The sequence below is a fragment of the Drosophila subobscura genome, chromosome E (assembly GCF_008121235.1).
Source record: "Drosophila subobscura isolate 14011-0131.10 chromosome E, UCBerk_Dsub_1.0, whole genome shotgun sequence".
Taxonomy (NCBI): Eukaryota; Metazoa; Arthropoda; class Insecta; order Diptera; family Drosophilidae; genus Drosophila; species Drosophila subobscura.
This window is the reverse complement of record NC_048531.1, coordinates 2,208,882-2,227,219: the sequence shown is the minus strand read 5'-3', so window position 1 is coordinate 2,227,219 and position 18,338 is coordinate 2,208,882. Positions and strand designations below refer to the sequence as shown.

Genomic DNA, 18,338 nt, shown 5'->3' with positions numbered 1-18,338 from the left:
GTAAACAAGTTCGCCGTTATCAGAATATGGATAAAATTGTTTTTATGCAAATAACGATATTTTCGCAGACGCGCCAAAAATGTAATTTTTACTTAATTCTTACATGCGCCCTACACGACATTTACACCTAAAAGTATGCTAAGAAAGTTCAAGATACACACGTAACATATGTAGGTATGAACATTTTAACGTGAGATTGAACTGACAGTTCGGCAACCTAAAATTAGACGTATTTCTTTATATAAAAATTGATCAACTTTAGCAACTGGAGCTGGACTTACGCTGACTAGCAATACTGGTTGACGGAGGAACTGAATTTTCTCTTTCAATTGGCTAACAAAATTCTACTAAAACCATACGCACGGGCTCCTTCCCCTCCTTCTTCAAAAGGACAAATGATAAACAAACAATATGACAAATGGAGAAATCCACAGATACCTAAATATGTAGATATAGAAATTTATTTGTTTTATATTTGGTTTTATCATTAAAATAAGATAACAATTAAGTATACCTCGACGTATGTACATACATACATAAATATGTATATTTTTATTTCTATACTTACTTTTATATCTGTGGTTGGAGGGACATTCCCAGTACACAAGAATACGTTCTGGCCCCGGAAGAAGCTAATAAACTTAGTCAGTGGGGGTTTTTTTTGTACATCGAATAAACATCTGTTTTATTTGCATTTCAGGGAGGTCGCAGTTCAGGGGAAGATTGGGGAAGGTGTGGTTTGTCACATTTAATTGCAAGTGCTAAATGAGTTGAGTTTATCTACCGTTTTCGTTTAACTATTATTTTTACCGATATTCTTATGTTGCTCTGATTAATACCCACTCCACTCTGATATTTGTTTTCTCTAGATACTCGTATTGTTTGCTTGTATGTATTTTCCGCTAGCTACCCATTTGTCTATGTCTATGAATGTGTCTCAGGGAGAGCATGGGTCCGCAGGCAACACCCCATCTAATAGGGAGGAGAGTGAGAACCATCGCTTGTTGAAGCGGCTCCCTGCGACACGCTGAATAGTATTGGTAATCGTATAATCGCCTATATCTAAAACCAAGTTTACACACTAAAAACGTGAAGCAGTTTTTCCAAAAAAAGAAAACCAATCCCTTCAATGGGCTCTCCGGTAGAGTAAATTGGCAAAAAGTCGCACTACTGTTGCAAGTTTGGTTTAGTTTACTCGAAAGTTCTACTACGTACGTAGGCGTACTATCCTGTTGTGTGTATGTATGTATGTATGTTCTACATGTATACTTAAGTGCCAATTTCAGCAGTTTGGATGCTCGTAGCTCGTGTCTCAGAGCCATCGGTTATCCTGTTTGAATTCTAGTTTCCGGTTCTACTTACATACTCATAAGATTTGGGCGTTTTCGTGTTCATCGATTCCATTCATTTTACAATTCTTCCTTAGTGGCTAGACGTGTTCATAAATACTTGATACTCGATATATATGTATGTATATTGTATAATTAATTGGGTGCAGTTTATGGATATTTTCTTATAAGTTGTGCAGATTCCCCCGTGTTCTTCTGACTCCTTTCGTCTCTGTCTCTGTCTCTGTGTCTGTGTCCCTTCACTGTAAGCGTGAGGCTAGGGACACGGTCGCCACTTGACAACAATTTTCCTTTACTAAAAGTGATCATTTGCTCGCTCGTCTGGGCGTGCCAATCCAAAAGTACATTCAAGATTTGTAAGACGATTTTTGTGCTTGAATGAGTTTCGGATCCCTTCTCTCTCGTAGCTTACTTAATCTCTTACATCTAACTCATACGCCAAAGGGGAACACTTAGCAATTAGTTGTTGTAATTGGTATGTGGTATGTGGTTCAAGAACACGTTTGATACATAGATAAAAAACGATCTCCGATGAAACGTCCTGTGGTTGGTTTAGCTTGTATTCAAAAGACATTAAAAATAAATTCAAATTCAAAATCGTCTGCATCTTCGACGGGTCCGAAGGATTCTCCTTCCGCTTAGAATTTAATATTCTTTGAAGGTTCTGCTTTGCTTTTGGTTTCTGTTTTAGTTTGCTTACAGCTACAAATACTCGATAGTTCGTCTTGAGTCCTACACTAGTTAACTATCATTTAAAATTGGACGCCAAAAAACAATTAACAAAATCGACGCGAAGCCTTAAGAATATTACTTGCTGAAAATTTCAATTCTAATTTTCAATTTGGTTGCTTGTTTTCGTTTGTAGTTTAGTGTGTTGTGTGGGTGTGGATGTGTATCTGTGATCTCGGTGCGATCGAGTTTCGACTTGTTTGTGTGTGAGTTCAGCTCATGGTTTGCTTACTTCTGAATAAATAAGGCCAGTGGATACGCATACATCATAAAAGTACAATTCATATTTATCATATTCAATGTTTCACATTAATATACAAATCTAGTTAGTTTATAAAAGCGCTTTTATCGGGTCGAAGCCATACACTTTCCACACGTATGTACATACATACATTCTTACATATGTATGTATGTATACATGTACATATGTAAATACATATGTATGCATGTACATATGTCCTTTGTATAATCCCATCTAGTAGCTGCAATCTATGTAGCGAAAAGCTTCTATCCTTATCAATCCTATCGATTTTATGGACTCCCTCCGTCCGTTTAGTTGCTTCAAAGTTGTCTGGTATAAAAAATAGAAAAAATTTCGTGACAATAAAAACGGTTTTCCCTAGTACACATCATCTGCCTCCCTTCTGTCATTTCGTATCGTATCGTATTCCAAAAATTATCTCAATATCGAGGCCAAAAAGTATCCCTATTAAGAGCGATCATTAGGTAAATGTTCTTTCGAAGCTTCAGTACTAATAAAATCGGCTTAACTGCTACAGATTAACAGCGGGGCATACCATAGTTTCTCATACTTGGATATGAAACACGATATTAACTTATAAACTTAGCCTATGCACACAAGTGTGTCTTTATCTTATCTGCCTTAAATATGCATGTGTGTATTCTTCCTTGCTCTTTGCAATTGAGAATACGCTGCTGATTGCTTAAAAGTTGCTCGAAAAATTAGTGTATCTGTATGAACTACATTCATATGTATTGTATATACTGCGGTTTATGCTGCGATTTCTCTAGCGTTTTTAATCCAATTAAAAGCACATTGATTGTACATGTGTATATACGATGTGTGTCTGTGTGTTCTGCTCGAATGAGTGGCCGTTTCAGGGGAGAAGAGGATTCATTCATTCATTTGATCTGTCGAACAAATTCTTTCGATACCTAACCTGCCTTCACCTTAACCTTTACCTTTCGATCTTTACATCTTCATGATTCGACATTCTTTTGACTAAGTTCTTGGTCATGTTATAGTATTTCTTGTAGTTTGTTGTTGTGCTCTTTTCCAATGGTATGGCTGAAGTTGTTGCTCCTGGATTTTCCTGGATTGCTGGAGTGCCAGTTGCTGCGACAGCGATGAATCAATCAATGGAACAATGTCCCTGCTCCCATTGCTGAACCAAAAGCAAACTGTGCGGGCGGATGAACGAAGGCGACGAGGACGAGGACCAACGACGACAACGACGACGAGTGGTGGTGTTGGTTGAGTGCCCTGAGACCGCGCCCCAGCCAGCTGGAATGTGGATGGAGTGGAAATGTTGGGGGCAGGCAGGGCTCAGGACATGTGCGTTTGGATTGCGTTCCACTGCTCTAGAGTCTTTTGGATTTCTGCAGAGTTGTTCTGGCAGTCGCTGGGAGCATATCTAACAATAGTTGCCATTACCATACCACGGAAAGGTCCAGCACCATCAGTGCGGAAGCATCAGAGGCCGTGCCGTGCTGCTCAGTCTATGATGCGACTTGTCGATGCTTGCGCCCCCACATCCACCTCCGCCATACTCGTCGTAGCTAAGCAGAGGGGATATCTTGAGGCCAGTCTTCTCGGGGATAATCTTGAAGTGGGGCTGGTCGGCACTCACCAGCAGGGGCCGCTTCATCGACGAGTGCATGTACTCGTGAGGGTGTGGATGGTGATGTGCCGCCGCTCCAAGGGGTCGTCGGGTGCTGGGCACGTTCATCTTCTTGCACGGCTCCGGCTTGCTCTCATAGTTCATCTGGCAGTTCTCCGGCGAGTACTTGTTCGGCTTGTAGATGGAGAAGATGTTGTTGATCAGACTTAGGGCAGAGTGGCCGCCGGCGGAGGCATGGTGGATGCCGGCTGTGGGCTGCTGGGTGAGCACGTTGCCCACAGTCGGGTGACTGTGCTCGGGGTAAAAGTTATTGTACTGGTACGAGGGCAGGATGTCCGCAGTCGGATAAATCTTGTGCCCATAGCCTGCCGCATGCCCATAGGTGGGCGCAGGACCCGCTCCAGAGATGTGATGGAAGGAGGGGCTGTCGGCTCCGTTCTCAAAAAAAGGATATCCAGCATTGTTGGACGACTCACTGGAGTCCAGCTGCGGTGGCGAGGGCATGCCCTCGAGCAGCGACTTCTTGATCATCAGGCGCTCGTGCTCCCGGTCATGAAGGTCGATGGGCTGTCCGTTGTTGTAGCACCTCACATTGACGTTCTTCACCTTGAGGCTGCTCTGCATGTTGCGCCGCATGTCCATGTTGATGGGACTGGGCGGCTTGTCAAGCTGCTCCCAGTACTTCTCCAGATCGATGTTGAAGTCCTCCAGATCGATTTCGGTTGTGTCCGAGCAAGTGTCGTCGTCATGAAACAGGTTGGATGGCTCCATTTCCAGCAACGATTTGCTGCGTGTGGGTCGCTGGTAGTTGGGGTACCGACGCACTGGGCTGCGCGGAGCAGGTGCTGCGGCCATATAGCGCTCGTCCTCGTCCAGGAACTTGTCCTGCAGCAGCAGGCGCTCGCGCTCCGCTCGTATGAAGTGTTCCAGATCGGTGTCGTACCGGCAGTGCATGTGCTCCTCCTCCTCGGCCGCCGGATGGTGGCCGGGGCAGTGGACACGCGACCGTGGTCGAACCACCACATGATGGGCCTGTGCTTGCCGGTGGCAGCAACAGTCGTCTGCAGCGCAGCAACAGATCACCGTGGGGGCCGGCGTCCGCGGACCCCGCCCCGCCCGGTGATCGGCCTCTGCCCGCTCCTCGAATAGCCATTCCGCTGCATTCAGACTCAGATTCCTGTTGCTGCCAGCGAGCAACTGCTGCGATGGGGCGCGACCCCGTGATCTGGCTGTCACCAGGGCGGGTGCTACCCCCACCCCTGATACCGGATAGATCTCGTCCAGCAGGCACCTAGCGCTGGTGCACTGGTCCCGAGCGCAACACCTGTGTGCCAGGCTTCGCTCGTCCAGGCTGTTGCTGTAGAGCATGTTCATGTTGCGCCTGTAGGCTTCGCGCTTCTCTCGCCGCGTGTTTGAGGCTGGGGGAAGCTCGTAGTCGATGATGTCGAAGGGCATTGTCTTGGTGCTGGCACTGAATGAGTAGGACTTGGGCACTCCTGATCGGTTTTTCAGTATGGAGGTGGTGGCCGGAGCAGCAGCGCCACTCACACTCACACTCGCACTTCCACTGGCCACGCCGCCGCCACCCTCAAAGACGTTGCCCTCGAAGCACCAGCTCTGCGATTTTGGGTACTGGAACTCCTTGCAGCTCTTGGATCGGTGCAAGCCGTATCCTGGGGAGCCCTCGCCCTCTCCGCGCCGCTCGCGATTGACGCCTGCCTCCTCCGGATACTTCTCGTCGAGCTCGTTAATGTCGCGAAGAGTGCGGTAAGGGCCGTACTTGATGCACTCGGGGACATAGTCCTCATCCATGTCGTCCGAGCGATTGGAGTATATGTTGTCCGTGTACCAGGTGGTGTCGAGCTGCTTTGGTCTTGGCTTGGCCTGTAGCAGCTTGTCCCGCTTCGACTGGCGGTAGCTCTCGAAGCATATGTTCTTCATCTTCTCCAGCTTATGCTCGCGAATCCGTTCCCAGTTCTCCCAATTCTTGTCGTTCTTGTTCCGTCGTCCGGAGAGAATGAGTACGTCCTTGTCCTTTTCCCAATCGGCACTGCTCTCGTCGCCATAGTCGATGTTCAGTCGCTTCGTCTCGGCCTCAGCTTCCCTTGGAATTTGGTGATTTGAGTGGGTGGTGTGTGGTGGTGCAGGTGCGACACTACTTCCGGCTAAGCTGCTATTATCGTTAACTACGATTCTAATTCTACGCTTGGTCTTCTCCGTTGTCCTCGACGACGACGACGACGTTTGCATTGCTGACTTCTGCGGCCTACTCCGCTCATCAGAAGGCGGCTCATCTTCTGGCTCTTCTGGCTGTCACACCTCCTGCAGATACTTGACCGGACAGTAGCCCTGGCGGCTGTCGGCTGAGCGCACCATGCACATACCATTGACCTCATCGCCTATCTGATTAAACAAGCCCAAAACGAAATGTTAGCCTATTCGTGTTTCTCGCACTCAGCTCGTCTACGTTACCTGTATGACAATCTGGTCTCTCAGCAGCGTAATTTTTTCACTGCGCTCCCCATCGGACACTTGCAGATTGTGGGTAACCTGCAACGGCTTCTCACTGGCGTTCAGACGCACACAGTACTTGGATGGAAAAAAGCCAACGCGTCCCAGCACCTTCCCCTTCCACCAGTCTGGATCGGATGTGTCAATGACAGTCACCTGAATTAAGTAGGAGACAATAAATGCAGATTAAGAGAGGCCTCTTAATATTTATGAGCTGAATGTCGATACACTTTGAGACTGCACTAGATGTGACTTCAGCTAATTGGCGGGAGTAAGTGAATTTCAGTTCAAAAATATAAATTGGACTCTAAACTTGTCTGTCTTTCAGTCAATTAAAGTTGAATATGATGCAGTATATGATAGCCTGCATACATTTATGCAAATTCTAATGGCAAACACAAAAGTTGATTGCAAGGAAGAGCCAAGTATCGACTTGGACAACAGAAGATCCAAGTATCGACTGAATACAATAATTATAATAATAAGTAAATGATATAGCAAAAGTTTGGTTCATACTGCACTTGCTGCACTAACAGATTGCTAAACTGGCGGGGACGAAACCCGAACAAAAGCTAATCTGTAAATATTGAACACTTTGCCGGCGGGTAGGGAGGACGAGGACTCGCAATCAGCGAAAGTACACAAAAAACGCAGCAACTATTATTATTTCTTCTTATTCGCGTTGTTTGCGTTGTCCTGTTTACGCAGTATAAAAGGAGCTCTCCTCTCTCTTCGTCCTTCTGTCTTTGTGCATATACTCGTACTCCTACATACGAGTGTACGATAAATAAAGGGAGGGGGCTCTGTTGTCCTTGCTCGTTTTAATATTGAATAAAGAATGGGGAATGGGCAAAGGGAAATGCGAATATGTGTGTATACATTTCTGATTTTGTTATGCCAATTTCCTGTGAGCCATTGTGTGCGCTAAGCGTTCCGCTTAGTGGATTAAACAAAGCGTGTTGTTTATTATTCATACTCGTGCATACACACACACATATGTACATACCACACCCATGAAGGAAAAAAAGAGAGAGAGAGTTTTTCCCCTACAGTTATCGGGATTTGCGTGATTTGCTCACCTTGTAGCCCGCCTTGAGGTCCAGCTCATCGGGATGTCTAGCCTTGAAGTTGTAGAGGATGACGTACAAGTTGGTGGGCAGCAGACGATGCGATTTCTTGAAAATGTCGAAGCGGATGGGATGGGATTAGATTGCAGAATGCGTGAATGTAGGTGCAGTCATTGTCGGATGGTGCAGCCAAAATCAACACACGAAAGAGAAGGGGATTGAACAGGGATGGGGGAATACCTGGGGATGTCTTACTGGTGAGAGGCATGGCGAAGTGCTGGCCGATGACTGTGACTTCTCCAATTCATCTGGCAAATCGACGCTGCCACCACGCATGCCACGTGTGGCATACAACAGCTTGCGGCCCGTATGCGAAGGACTCGATGGTGCTGTAATGGTTTTGGATGCGTTAATCCCTGTTCCAGGACATGCTCAATGTGTTTTGGTTAGTTTGCAAGTTGGAATGCAAGTGAATGAACGTAAAAGAACAAGATTAGCAATAGAGAAATTATGTATAAAATACGCATAAAGATAAAATGTATACAAGAGAAAGATAGAGAGAGGTTAGCGGGAGATTAGTTTAGATTAGGCGCAGTGCTTCAACATACTTCAGATAGTCCCCACCAAGGTTCAAAATACTGGTGTATGATCAGCAGATGTTTTAGCGGTCTTTATAGCAATATTAGTTTCAGCTTACGGCTTCTATGTACTTATGTAATTGTAGCAAATTTTACGAGATTAACCATATCTAACTACTCAACGAAACTTTACTTTACTCTGCGTTTTCAACGTATTTACATTGTAAGCGACTACATAGGAAAGCTCTTTCAGTTATAGCATAGGTTGTGGTGTGACTTCAATGGTGGTGTTGGATAGGTGTATACGTACTAGACCGGGAAATTAGAGTGAGAACGAACGAGATTCGTTAGGAAGCGAAAGAGGTGGGTGCCCTTTTTCAATAGTTGATCGTAGGTACATAGGTGGATAGCTCTGGATGGCTCTGTGCAGCGCCGAGAGTACTCGTTGGTCTCAGACGTTCGTAACGATATCGGTGGCGGTATCGGTATCGGTATCGTTATCGGTGTCGGCCTTGGGACCAGTTACGGAAACGGAACGGGAAGATTTACTGGGTTGCTACTTACAGTGCAGACGGCTGTTGTTCGATGGAGGAGTGCTGTGCTCCAGGTGGCCACCCGATCCGCCGTGATAGTAGCCCGGGGCCGCTGATGTCGAAGCGCCCGCTACCGGCAGCTGCGGACGTCGACGGAATTGGCCGTGCAGCTCCGACGACTCGGGGGAGTCCAGGCTCAGGGATTTCATGCGTAAGTTCAACTTTTGGCGGCGCGGTGAGTGCGGTGCTGTTGTTGTAGTTGTATTTTTTGTTGGTTTGGTTAGGGTTTTTGATTTGTGGGTGTGTTAGATCGTGTTTGTTTTGTTTTTTTTTGTTGTATTTGTGGTCAGACAATACACAACATGAGAGTTGATTTCGATAAAACGTGGAATAAAAATAAATTGATTTTAATTTTTAATTTGTTCAACATTGATCATGTAATGAAAAATATAATCTATGGGTACATCTACAGTTCCAAGACAGAAACCAAACAATTACCGAAAATGTAATCAAATGAAAATTGAAATATTCAGTAAATAGCCTTACGCCTTGACACTGAGAGAGAGATTATTGACATAGAAGTACTATGTAGTAGTTGGTAATATCTATTTTGTGTATTAACTTAACAACATTCAACGTTTAGAGACAGAATAAGAGAGACAGCGAGTGTGTGTGTGTCTCTTTTGGGTTACCGCAAAAAAAACGAACGTAAGGAACTTTTTGCTGTCGTGAAAAATAATTAAAAACGAGAAGGGACGTGTGAGACGCTTCTTACGCGTCACAACTTTTATACCCGGCACTCAGTACTACATCTGCACTTTAGCGGTTATTTGTCCAATTTTACATTTTTTCTTCATCTGTCATCTACATCAACAACACTACTCACGTCAACACGCTCCTTTAGCTCGCCACCCTCCCCTATAGACACACACTGCAGAGTCGCGGCAGAGTCAGCGGCAGAGGAAGCGGCAGAGGCAGCGGCAGAGGCAGAGGCAGTGACGTGTCAGGGGCCAGGCCATAAACAGCGCGAAGCAGATTGTGAATGCTGCGGGACGGGGTGGGTTTGGCTACTGCAAATTAATTTCTTCATTGTGGCTATAATAATGATCCAATCGTATCCCAATTTGGTGATCTGATAGATATGGTCATTCCCTACGGAATGGCGTTTTTAGTTTTCTGCTATCTTCAAAATTGTAGATTTGGGAGGTTTTCGCCCTTTTGCGGACTCGGAAGGGGGCGTGGCTCATTTTTGAAATACACTTGTAACAGTGTGAGCATACAGAAGTCTGGATGCAAAATTTTGTGGCTCTAGCTCTTATAGTCTCTGAGTACTAGGCGCTCATCAGGACGGACAGACGGACAGACGGACAGACGGACAGACGGACAGACAGACAGACAGACAGAGACTCGGCTATTGATGCTGATCAAGAATATATATACTTTATGGGGTCGGAAACGTTTCCTTCTGTGCGTTACATACAACCGTTATGTGCACAAATACAATATACCCTATTTACTCTTCGAGTACCGGGTATAAAAACTTGCTTCCAGTACTGAACACTGTGGCAGAAGTACATACAAATGTCTGTATGTATGTATGTATGTACATATGTATGTGGGCGTGTTCGTGGAAAAGGAATGGAATGAAATGAATGGGTGAGAGTCCCAAAAAGCTTTGTTCTTATAAGAGTTTGTTAATGCGAATTCCCTTCGACATCCGTCGGGTGTTGTCTGTGCAATACGTACAACAATCAAACAACAAACCAATGAAAGTGTGCAATCGTCAAATATAACTTAATACTTTAATAAAGTAGTACATGTAGAGTACAGTACGTTTAAGGTAGCTCACATCCAAGCTCTACAGAGTTGCAAGAATTGAAATTAACTAATATATTTACGAGTACATATATGTAGGTATATATTTATGTATGTATGCATGAGTTGGTAAATTAACTATTTCGAGTATTTATAATAATTACTGTGATGCATTTTTAACATTAATTGAGCCAGGATTCATTTCTAAAGGGTAGAAGATATTAGAAACTTAAGAGATAAGAGATAAACATAATCAATAATATTATAATTTATTTATTTTATCTATGTATGTATATGTTGGCTGTAAGTGTCGCTGCGCAGTGTTTCTCCACCCCTTTCTTATCCGTTCTTCGTTGTTCTTCTCTTATAATTTATATTCTTCTTGTCCTCTGTGCCTTCTGTGCCTTAGCTTAGTCGGCCTCTCCGCCTGGCTCTCGACTCATCCTGGAGACTGGTCTCTGGGCTCTTAAGGATGGGTCGCGGCAGCATCAGGGGCTCGCCAAAGGGACGCGCTGTGTCAGTTTTCGGATTCGTTGATGCTGTGTCAAATAAGTACATTATATCATCGCTTGTAATTTCAACCCAGCAGTTTTCGGAAGTTTTCATGGTTAGTAGCGCTTCGATGGATCCAGCTGATTTGAATAGGAACCGGATGGCCCTGGCCCCAAGCATGCTTAAAGGTTACCCCAGGCCAGAGCAAAGAAATGCGAATTAAAACTAATTATGCCAAATGAAGACACAAAGACCGAAAGAAAATATTAAACATTAAGACGGCAGCGTTCATGCATAAGGAAAACGAAAAGAAGCGGGCACTGAGTAAAGTAAAGAGAAGAACAGGGACCACCAGCAGCTGCCTGGCCCAAGTAATAGAGCAGAAACATAATCCTTGGGAAATAACTACACAGTCTGGCTCGAAGGAAGTCGAGACCAGCACCAGCCCCGGACGACAACATGCAGAGAGGAATGGCAAAAACAAAATAGCTCCATAAATAACTGATCGACTCTAAGATACCTGATACTTCACAGACCCTGAAGCTTTATAGTTTTACAATATAAGATACCTTCATATAAGGAAAAGTATTTACTAAATAAATAATAGAGTAGAATACAAATTTCTTGCTTGTTGCATATAGTTGCATGGATTCATTATACCCTTGTACTCTGCGAGTAAGGCTCAGCATAAAAGCAGAGGGAAAGCCCTAGGAAAGGGAGGCTCAAAAAAGAAAGAAAAAATTGTGTGTGTCGTAACAATTTTTAGCATAATTATGTTCGGCTAGGGACCGGGGACCGACCCCAGATCCTAGCTCCCAGCCATGCACACCCGTCCTCGTCCCCATCGCCGCCACCCCTTCTGCTCACGCTAAGAAGCTGCATAGCCGAAGACAAAAAACTTTTCCGCACGCGACTTTAAAGTTGTTTCTGCGGACGAATTCTGAAGCAGGAGGGGAGGAGCTGGAGCTGGAGCTGGAGCTGGAGCATCAGAAATACAGCAAGCATAAAGTACAAATGAACTCGCCCGCCGTGAATCGAGTTGGGCGAAAAAAGTTTGTTCCCTGCCAGAAGTATTCGTGGTAGTACTTTCCATTTACTGGGGAGCTATGCGGCTGAATTTTAGCACAAAAGCTGACAATGGCCTGCAATTTACACGGCTTCAACAGCAACAGTAGCCGGAGCTGTGGATGAGGGCTGCAGGCCTGTAATAAAGGGGGTACCACGGAGTACTGGATGGAGTCAGTTCGTAGTCAGTCTTTCGTTTTAAACCAAGCTGGAGCCGTGATGAAGCTGCTTTCAGCACAAATGCACGGCCATGCACACAAACGATGGGAATTTGCGCCTGAATTGCAGTAGTTGTTGTAGCCGCTGCCGTTGTTGTTGTTTGTTGGTGTGCAACGGAAATGAGCCATTTGCTTGAAGTGCAAACTGGGTTAAGACTAATTGGCATTTACTCTGGTCTTTGTTTGAGCGGGCTCATGTCTCGCCACGGGCTCCGCTGCTTGGATTCCACGACTCGAAATTAAAATAACTGAAATGCGCCTTCCTCTTGTCTCTCTTTGGCTTGGGTGCAAACACTTATTGTAAATATAAACACACTCAGAGCAACACACATGACAAACACATATGTACATATGTACGTAGAAACAATCATCTGCGGCCTGCCACAGGTAAGTACATTAATTAATCGAAGACAAGTCTCGGCGTACCGAAGGTCTAAGTACCCCTGCAGATCGATCATTGCCTCGTCGGCTTTGCACTTTAATTGGTCATTTAATTTAATTTAGTTTGGAAAATTCTGGAAAATTATATCGCCTTCTGCAAGAGTATCTAGTAACACTGAAACACTTTTTAAACATCAATTGCAAGTGAAAACTAAAAGCAGAAAAGTTGTAGATGCTGATGTTGGTGTTGGTGTTGATGTTGATGTTGAGGTCGATGTAGATGCGGTGCTGATTGAAGATGTTGCAATATCAAAGGGCGGACTTGTTTGCCATCTAAATTTGGAGTTGAAGACACTCGTAGAAGCTTGGGGTGATGAAGATGTTGGGGTAATGGCCTAATGGTAATGACTGATGGTGATTCATAAGAGGGATGTCGGAAAGGTTGTGAGCATGTGGTAATGACAATAAGGTCTATCGCTACGATTATGGCTATGTTTATGCTTAAGGTGTGGCTCTTGCTCGTAATTACTTTCCGGCAACGAAATCGATCGATTCTGGGAAGATTTCTTCCGCAAGAGTCCGTAGCCGGAGAGCGGTCGAAACCCGGCGAACAGGCGCCTCCGCAGTCCCGTATCGCTCACGGGATAGCTGCTACCGCTGCCGGTGGCTGTGCTGCCCGTGGCATTGGCACTGGCACCAGCGCCACCGCTCCCGGATGGCTGATGATGCAAGGGCGATGCTGTTGCTGAAGAGGATGCGGCAAACTGTGGCCCCGCATACGGCTGATGCATGGCGCTGGCGGTGTAGTAGTTGATGCCGAAGCCGTTGCTGATGTACGCTGAGCTGGACATATTCGAGACGGGGGCAAAGAACTGCCCGCAGCGTTGATCTTTGGGTGTCGGTTGGTTGTTTGATGTTGTTTGTTATTTTATTGGTTATTTGGTTAATTGGTGGTGGCAAGCGAAACGAAAATTGGCAAAAAAGATATGGACACGAAATAATATAGATATATATATCTTGTATATGAATTTGTTTGTATTTTGCACATTTCACTAAACACTAAAGAATGTGTCTGTTCTGTGTGACGCCTCATCAACCGCCATTATACGAGAACCAGAGAGGCCCATTTGAACCGAACTTGTAACTACTGTAACTGCGGCAGCCACAAACTATCCCAGATACAGAGTGCAAAGCTCTAATTACCCACCATAGGCAATCTCCAATCAATCAGTCAAGGACTACATTTACACTCTCCTAATTGGAATAATGCAGCTGGAGACCGCAGGGGAACGCAATGACAGTTGCGAGTTCCATGCCAGTTGCTGCTGTTTTCAGTTGCACTGAACGACAACATGCAACTGCGGCGCTAATTATCTGCACACTTGTCAAGATTTGGGACGTTTTGCGTCTAGGGCAACTGCTCGGAAATGCTGCTTTGAGTAAGCGACAAATAGCAACGTCATTTTGTGTGTGTGTTTGCTCTATGTCGAGACAATGGAAGAGTCGGGTACGAGTAGGGGTCTGTGTCCGTCCCGTCTGCCCTGGGCGTTTTGTGGCAATGTATTTTAATTGAAGCTCATTCGTTCATATGGCAGACAGACCCAGATAAGGCTGCAACACAACACTCATCCATTACCCATTCTCATTCCCATTCCCATTCCCGTTCACGTTCCCACGCACAATCAGAAACACACTCGGAATCTCGGAATCAAGCTGACAACTCGGTTGACTCTCCTCGGCTAGATTATTTGTGTGGAGAATGCGCGGATATAATCTTGACATATACATAGCATAAGTAAATCAAAGTGTTTAGCATATACAAATTAATTGCGGTTAACTAAATACGATATGGCTCATAGATACTAGATATGTATGTATATATGTCTTTGCGCTAGTTATGTATGTACGCTGGGTGATGCTGGCTACGATAAAATGTATTCAGCAACTGTTCCAGTCAAAAGCATTTCAAATGCAACTCTTAAATATATATTTTATTTATCGACAAAATGCATATTGATGTGTTTGTGTGTCTGTCATTGATCCATCTGTATGTGGTTGGTGGTTGGAAGTGTGTGTAGATGTGTGTGTGTGTGTTTGGGAATTGTTTAGATACTGGTCAAAATCTAAGTCGCAAGCTAAGTCAACTGCCAAGCGAAGCAATAATGAGGGCAACTATATGGTTTGGGCAATGCGAATGAAATTGAAATTGAAATTGACTTGCCATAGATACACGCTAGATACAATTTTTTAAGAAAAAGACAGAGTAAATGCAATCGAGCGTGACTAAATACAACTAAGATATGTGAGTTTATGGATGAGCAACTACTATCTCAAGAAGATGTGGTGGAAATATTTGTGAGAAAGGAAAATCTACATGAGGGAGCTTTTGAATTGGAGTCGAGTCGACGTTAGCTTAATGTGAAATGTGAGAGTGTTAAGCTAGAGAAATGCGGAGGGAAGGGTTTCTATTTCTAGTTGGGTGAGTGGATGGTACATAGCTGAAGCACTGAGACGGGTTACGGGATACGGAATACGGGATACTGGACTAGAGACAGAAACGAGATCGAAAGGAAGAGAATCGGAGAGGGGAACACAGATAGTACAAAAAGATGAAACCAAAACCAAGGCCGAAACCAAAACCGAAACCAAAACCGAAACTACAACAAAACATACGAGTATTATGAAAAGATTAAATCAATGTGGAACTCAGGATACAGATAATGAAATAAATAGAGATAAATGTGAGGTGAGTATAGTAACGAAAGACAGATGGGGATAGTGGAAGAGATAGTTGAGAGAGATATTGTAGAGAGTAACAACAAACTACTTTTGCTGCAATCTGTTTGCTGGTGATTTGTCGGACCTGAACTACTAGATATATCTTGGGTGGGCACTGGCAGGCCGCCACGCTGCTGCTGCAGCTCCTGTTGCTGCAGTTGCACGCCCAAAATGGGCATGGCCACGGGCGGCGGTCGCACGCCCCGTCCGGCCCGCACAGCTGCCGCCTGCGCCACCGATGCCAGACTTCGTTGCTGCTGCTGATATTGCTGCTGCTGTTGCAATTGCTGCTGCTGTTGCAATTGTTGCTGTTGCTGCTGTTGTAGTTGTTGTTGTTGTTGCTGCTGCTGCTGCTGCTGCTGCTGCTCCTGCAAAGCTAGCTCGGAGACACTGACAATGGGTATATCGACGGGCCGTGGGCCCGGAACCATCTCCCGCTCTGCGAATGCGGGTCCGGGGATCGAGCCTCCCACGAAGCTGCCATCCAAAACCTTCGCCTGGACGGATTTTTCGGCGCCTGCTGCAAGATGTCCGGATTTGAGTTCGCCGGCTTGTTTCAGCACTCGATAAATTTGATCGATTTCGGTTATTTCTTTGAGTGCCGTAGGAGAGTTGACAAGTTGATTCGGTTGATTGGTTGTTGGTTGTTTGGTTGTTTGGTTGGTGAAGGTCGGTGGTGGCCAGTTTTGATTTTGGTTTGATCGATTTCAATTCGTATTCAATTTTGGATATACATATACAAATATCGTATATTGTATTTGTGATGATCGTGCGTGGTTGATAGGCATTATTACAAATCGGAAGTGGTTTGAGCAGTTCTCTAATTTGGAATGAGCTTGATGGATGGGGAGGGTGTATGGTGGGTGCCTAGGGGATACTTGTCATAATCTCAACTGCGCAGAAGTAAATGGAAGATAGTGTGGGACCGAGATACGTTTAACGTTTAACGTTTAACTAGTGGGTTTACATATTTATAGTTTAGCATAAGACTCCAGTTGGTGGCTACTTTTGGCCTGCACGCAAGCGATAGACCTCTGGGGTGTAGGCTGCTCGAAGACCCAGCCCAAAGAGTCCCTAAACGTACAATAGCTAGGCGGAATGAGAGTGAGGCAACTTCTAGTGAACTGATCGACATACTGGTGAATTACTGTACGTGTACGAGTACGAGTACGAGTAAGTGGTGGCTATAACATGCTCCGCTACTGAAACTGATTTCTTTGGGAGCGCCCACAGCTCCTTCGATTTACCGACGAGGGGCTGTCACTTATTTATCTGTGTATGCATGTGTGTATGTATGTGTTTGTTTGTTTGTTGCATGTATTAATGTTCTATTGACTTTGAGTTTGAGCTGATTGTTCATTCGCTGATTGTCTCGCTAATTAAGTGAATCAAAGCGCAACAGTCAAACAACAACGAAAAATCCAATAAAAATCATAAAGTTCAAGCGCATTGCAGTCTGCAGTCGAGCATCTGACGTCGAGACATCATACGACTGACTGACTATACATACTATATCGCAGATGCTATTTATATATTGATTTATTTGTATGTTTGTAGGTACGTACAGATATGGCATATGCTATATAGAGTAATACTGATCGTTTTGATACCTAGTTGCGCAATGCGTTGCATGAACGGCGTCTTTTGACGGAATTTCGCATTTGGATTCGGATTTGGATTCGGATCCGGCACACTCAACTGATCCTCTGCCTGATCTGCTAGCGTTGCAACCACAACGGACTCCTGTGGCCATGCTAGTTTTTCGGTGGTGTGGTTTGTCGGAGTGGTGTTCCGTGTTCAATGTTCGGTGGTGTGAGTGGGGGGGAAGAGGATTTCAAATTGAGTTATTCACATTAATGCTGAGACTACAATTTGGAATTCGTGTTTATTAGCTACTTGTACAATGTACATGAATGGCACTTGCATCCCATCCTCGTGGAATGCGACAGACTCTGACTCTTATCGTTCATGACACCGCCACTCGTTCACAGTTCAGTGAGCAGGGAAATCATCATTGTCATCCTTCTAGTACCTGCATATGCAGCCACATACTGCGTTTCTCCGCACATAGTCTCTTTATATATGTATGTATGGTGCGAGGGTAACGGGACAGAAAGGGAGGGCCAAGAAAATTGCAAAAGCTCTTGTTCGCTGGGGCTTAGAGAATTGCGACACAAATCACAAATGCCACAATCTGTGTGCCCCCACGAGTGCCATAAATCCATTGTGAAATCAACTGATACCAAGGCAATCACAATCGCACCCCCTGCAGTGGCAGAGAGTTCGCTCCTGCCGGACTCCCGCTCTCCTGACCAACTCAGATCAATAAATGTATGCCAAATGGTACGCAAAATATTGCTTATGTGGTCAGGTGGTAGAGGGACCAGCGACCATACACTAACACAGAGAGCATGCAATGCAATTGTTTCGTGTTAGAAGGCGAGCTCCTGGATAACAATGTGCCAGACGCTGGCTGTCTCCATGCAAATGCAGTTAGAGAGCACGGTAGCCGAACAAATTGTTGGGGACCAACCAAGCTCAGCCAAGTTTCGGCAAAATATTTCCCCTGCAAGTCGTTAGTTCCCTGTACAGAGGGTTGGTCTCTGTGTTGGTGAGTGTATGCGGCTGTGTATCTGCGTTGCTTGTGTGTGTGTGTGTGTGTGTGTGTGTGTGTGTACACGAGTGTGTGTTTCGGGGGGCATGGTTGTGATGATAATACGTGCCAGATACTTACTTTCCTCCTCAACATCAACACGATTCTCCAGCTCCGAGGTGCTCTTCTGTCGCCGCAGGAGTTTCTGTTTAGGCTGGCAGCGCGGCAGATTCGGGGCACAGTCTCCGTGGGCATTTAGCTTGCAGATGCGGCAGCGTAGACCTTGCCGAGTGTGGCCTATTAGAAGGAAAGAAAGGAAAGCAGACAGGAGCATTGGCAGCAGGCGGCTAGCGAGGGACTGGGACAT

At 45.1% G+C, this 18,338-nt stretch overlaps 1 protein-coding gene across 1 annotated transcript in view; it reads right to left on the bottom strand.

Annotated features, from left to right (window-relative positions):
• Positions 1-3,281: 3,281 nt before the first annotated feature.
• LOC117891269 overlaps positions 3,282-18,338 on the bottom strand; it is a 53,956-nt gene continuing 38,899 nt past the window's right edge. The window contains 7 exon segments of the mRNA XM_034796643.1: positions 3,282-6,343; positions 6,413-6,607; positions 7,531-7,626; positions 7,774-7,907; positions 8,661-8,876; positions 15,464-15,898; positions 18,113-18,268. Coding sequence (XP_034652534.1) covers positions 3,734-6,343; positions 6,413-6,607; positions 7,531-7,626; positions 7,774-7,907; positions 8,661-8,876; positions 15,464-15,898; positions 18,113-18,268 — 3,842 coding nt within the window. The 3' untranslated portion in view covers positions 3,282-3,733.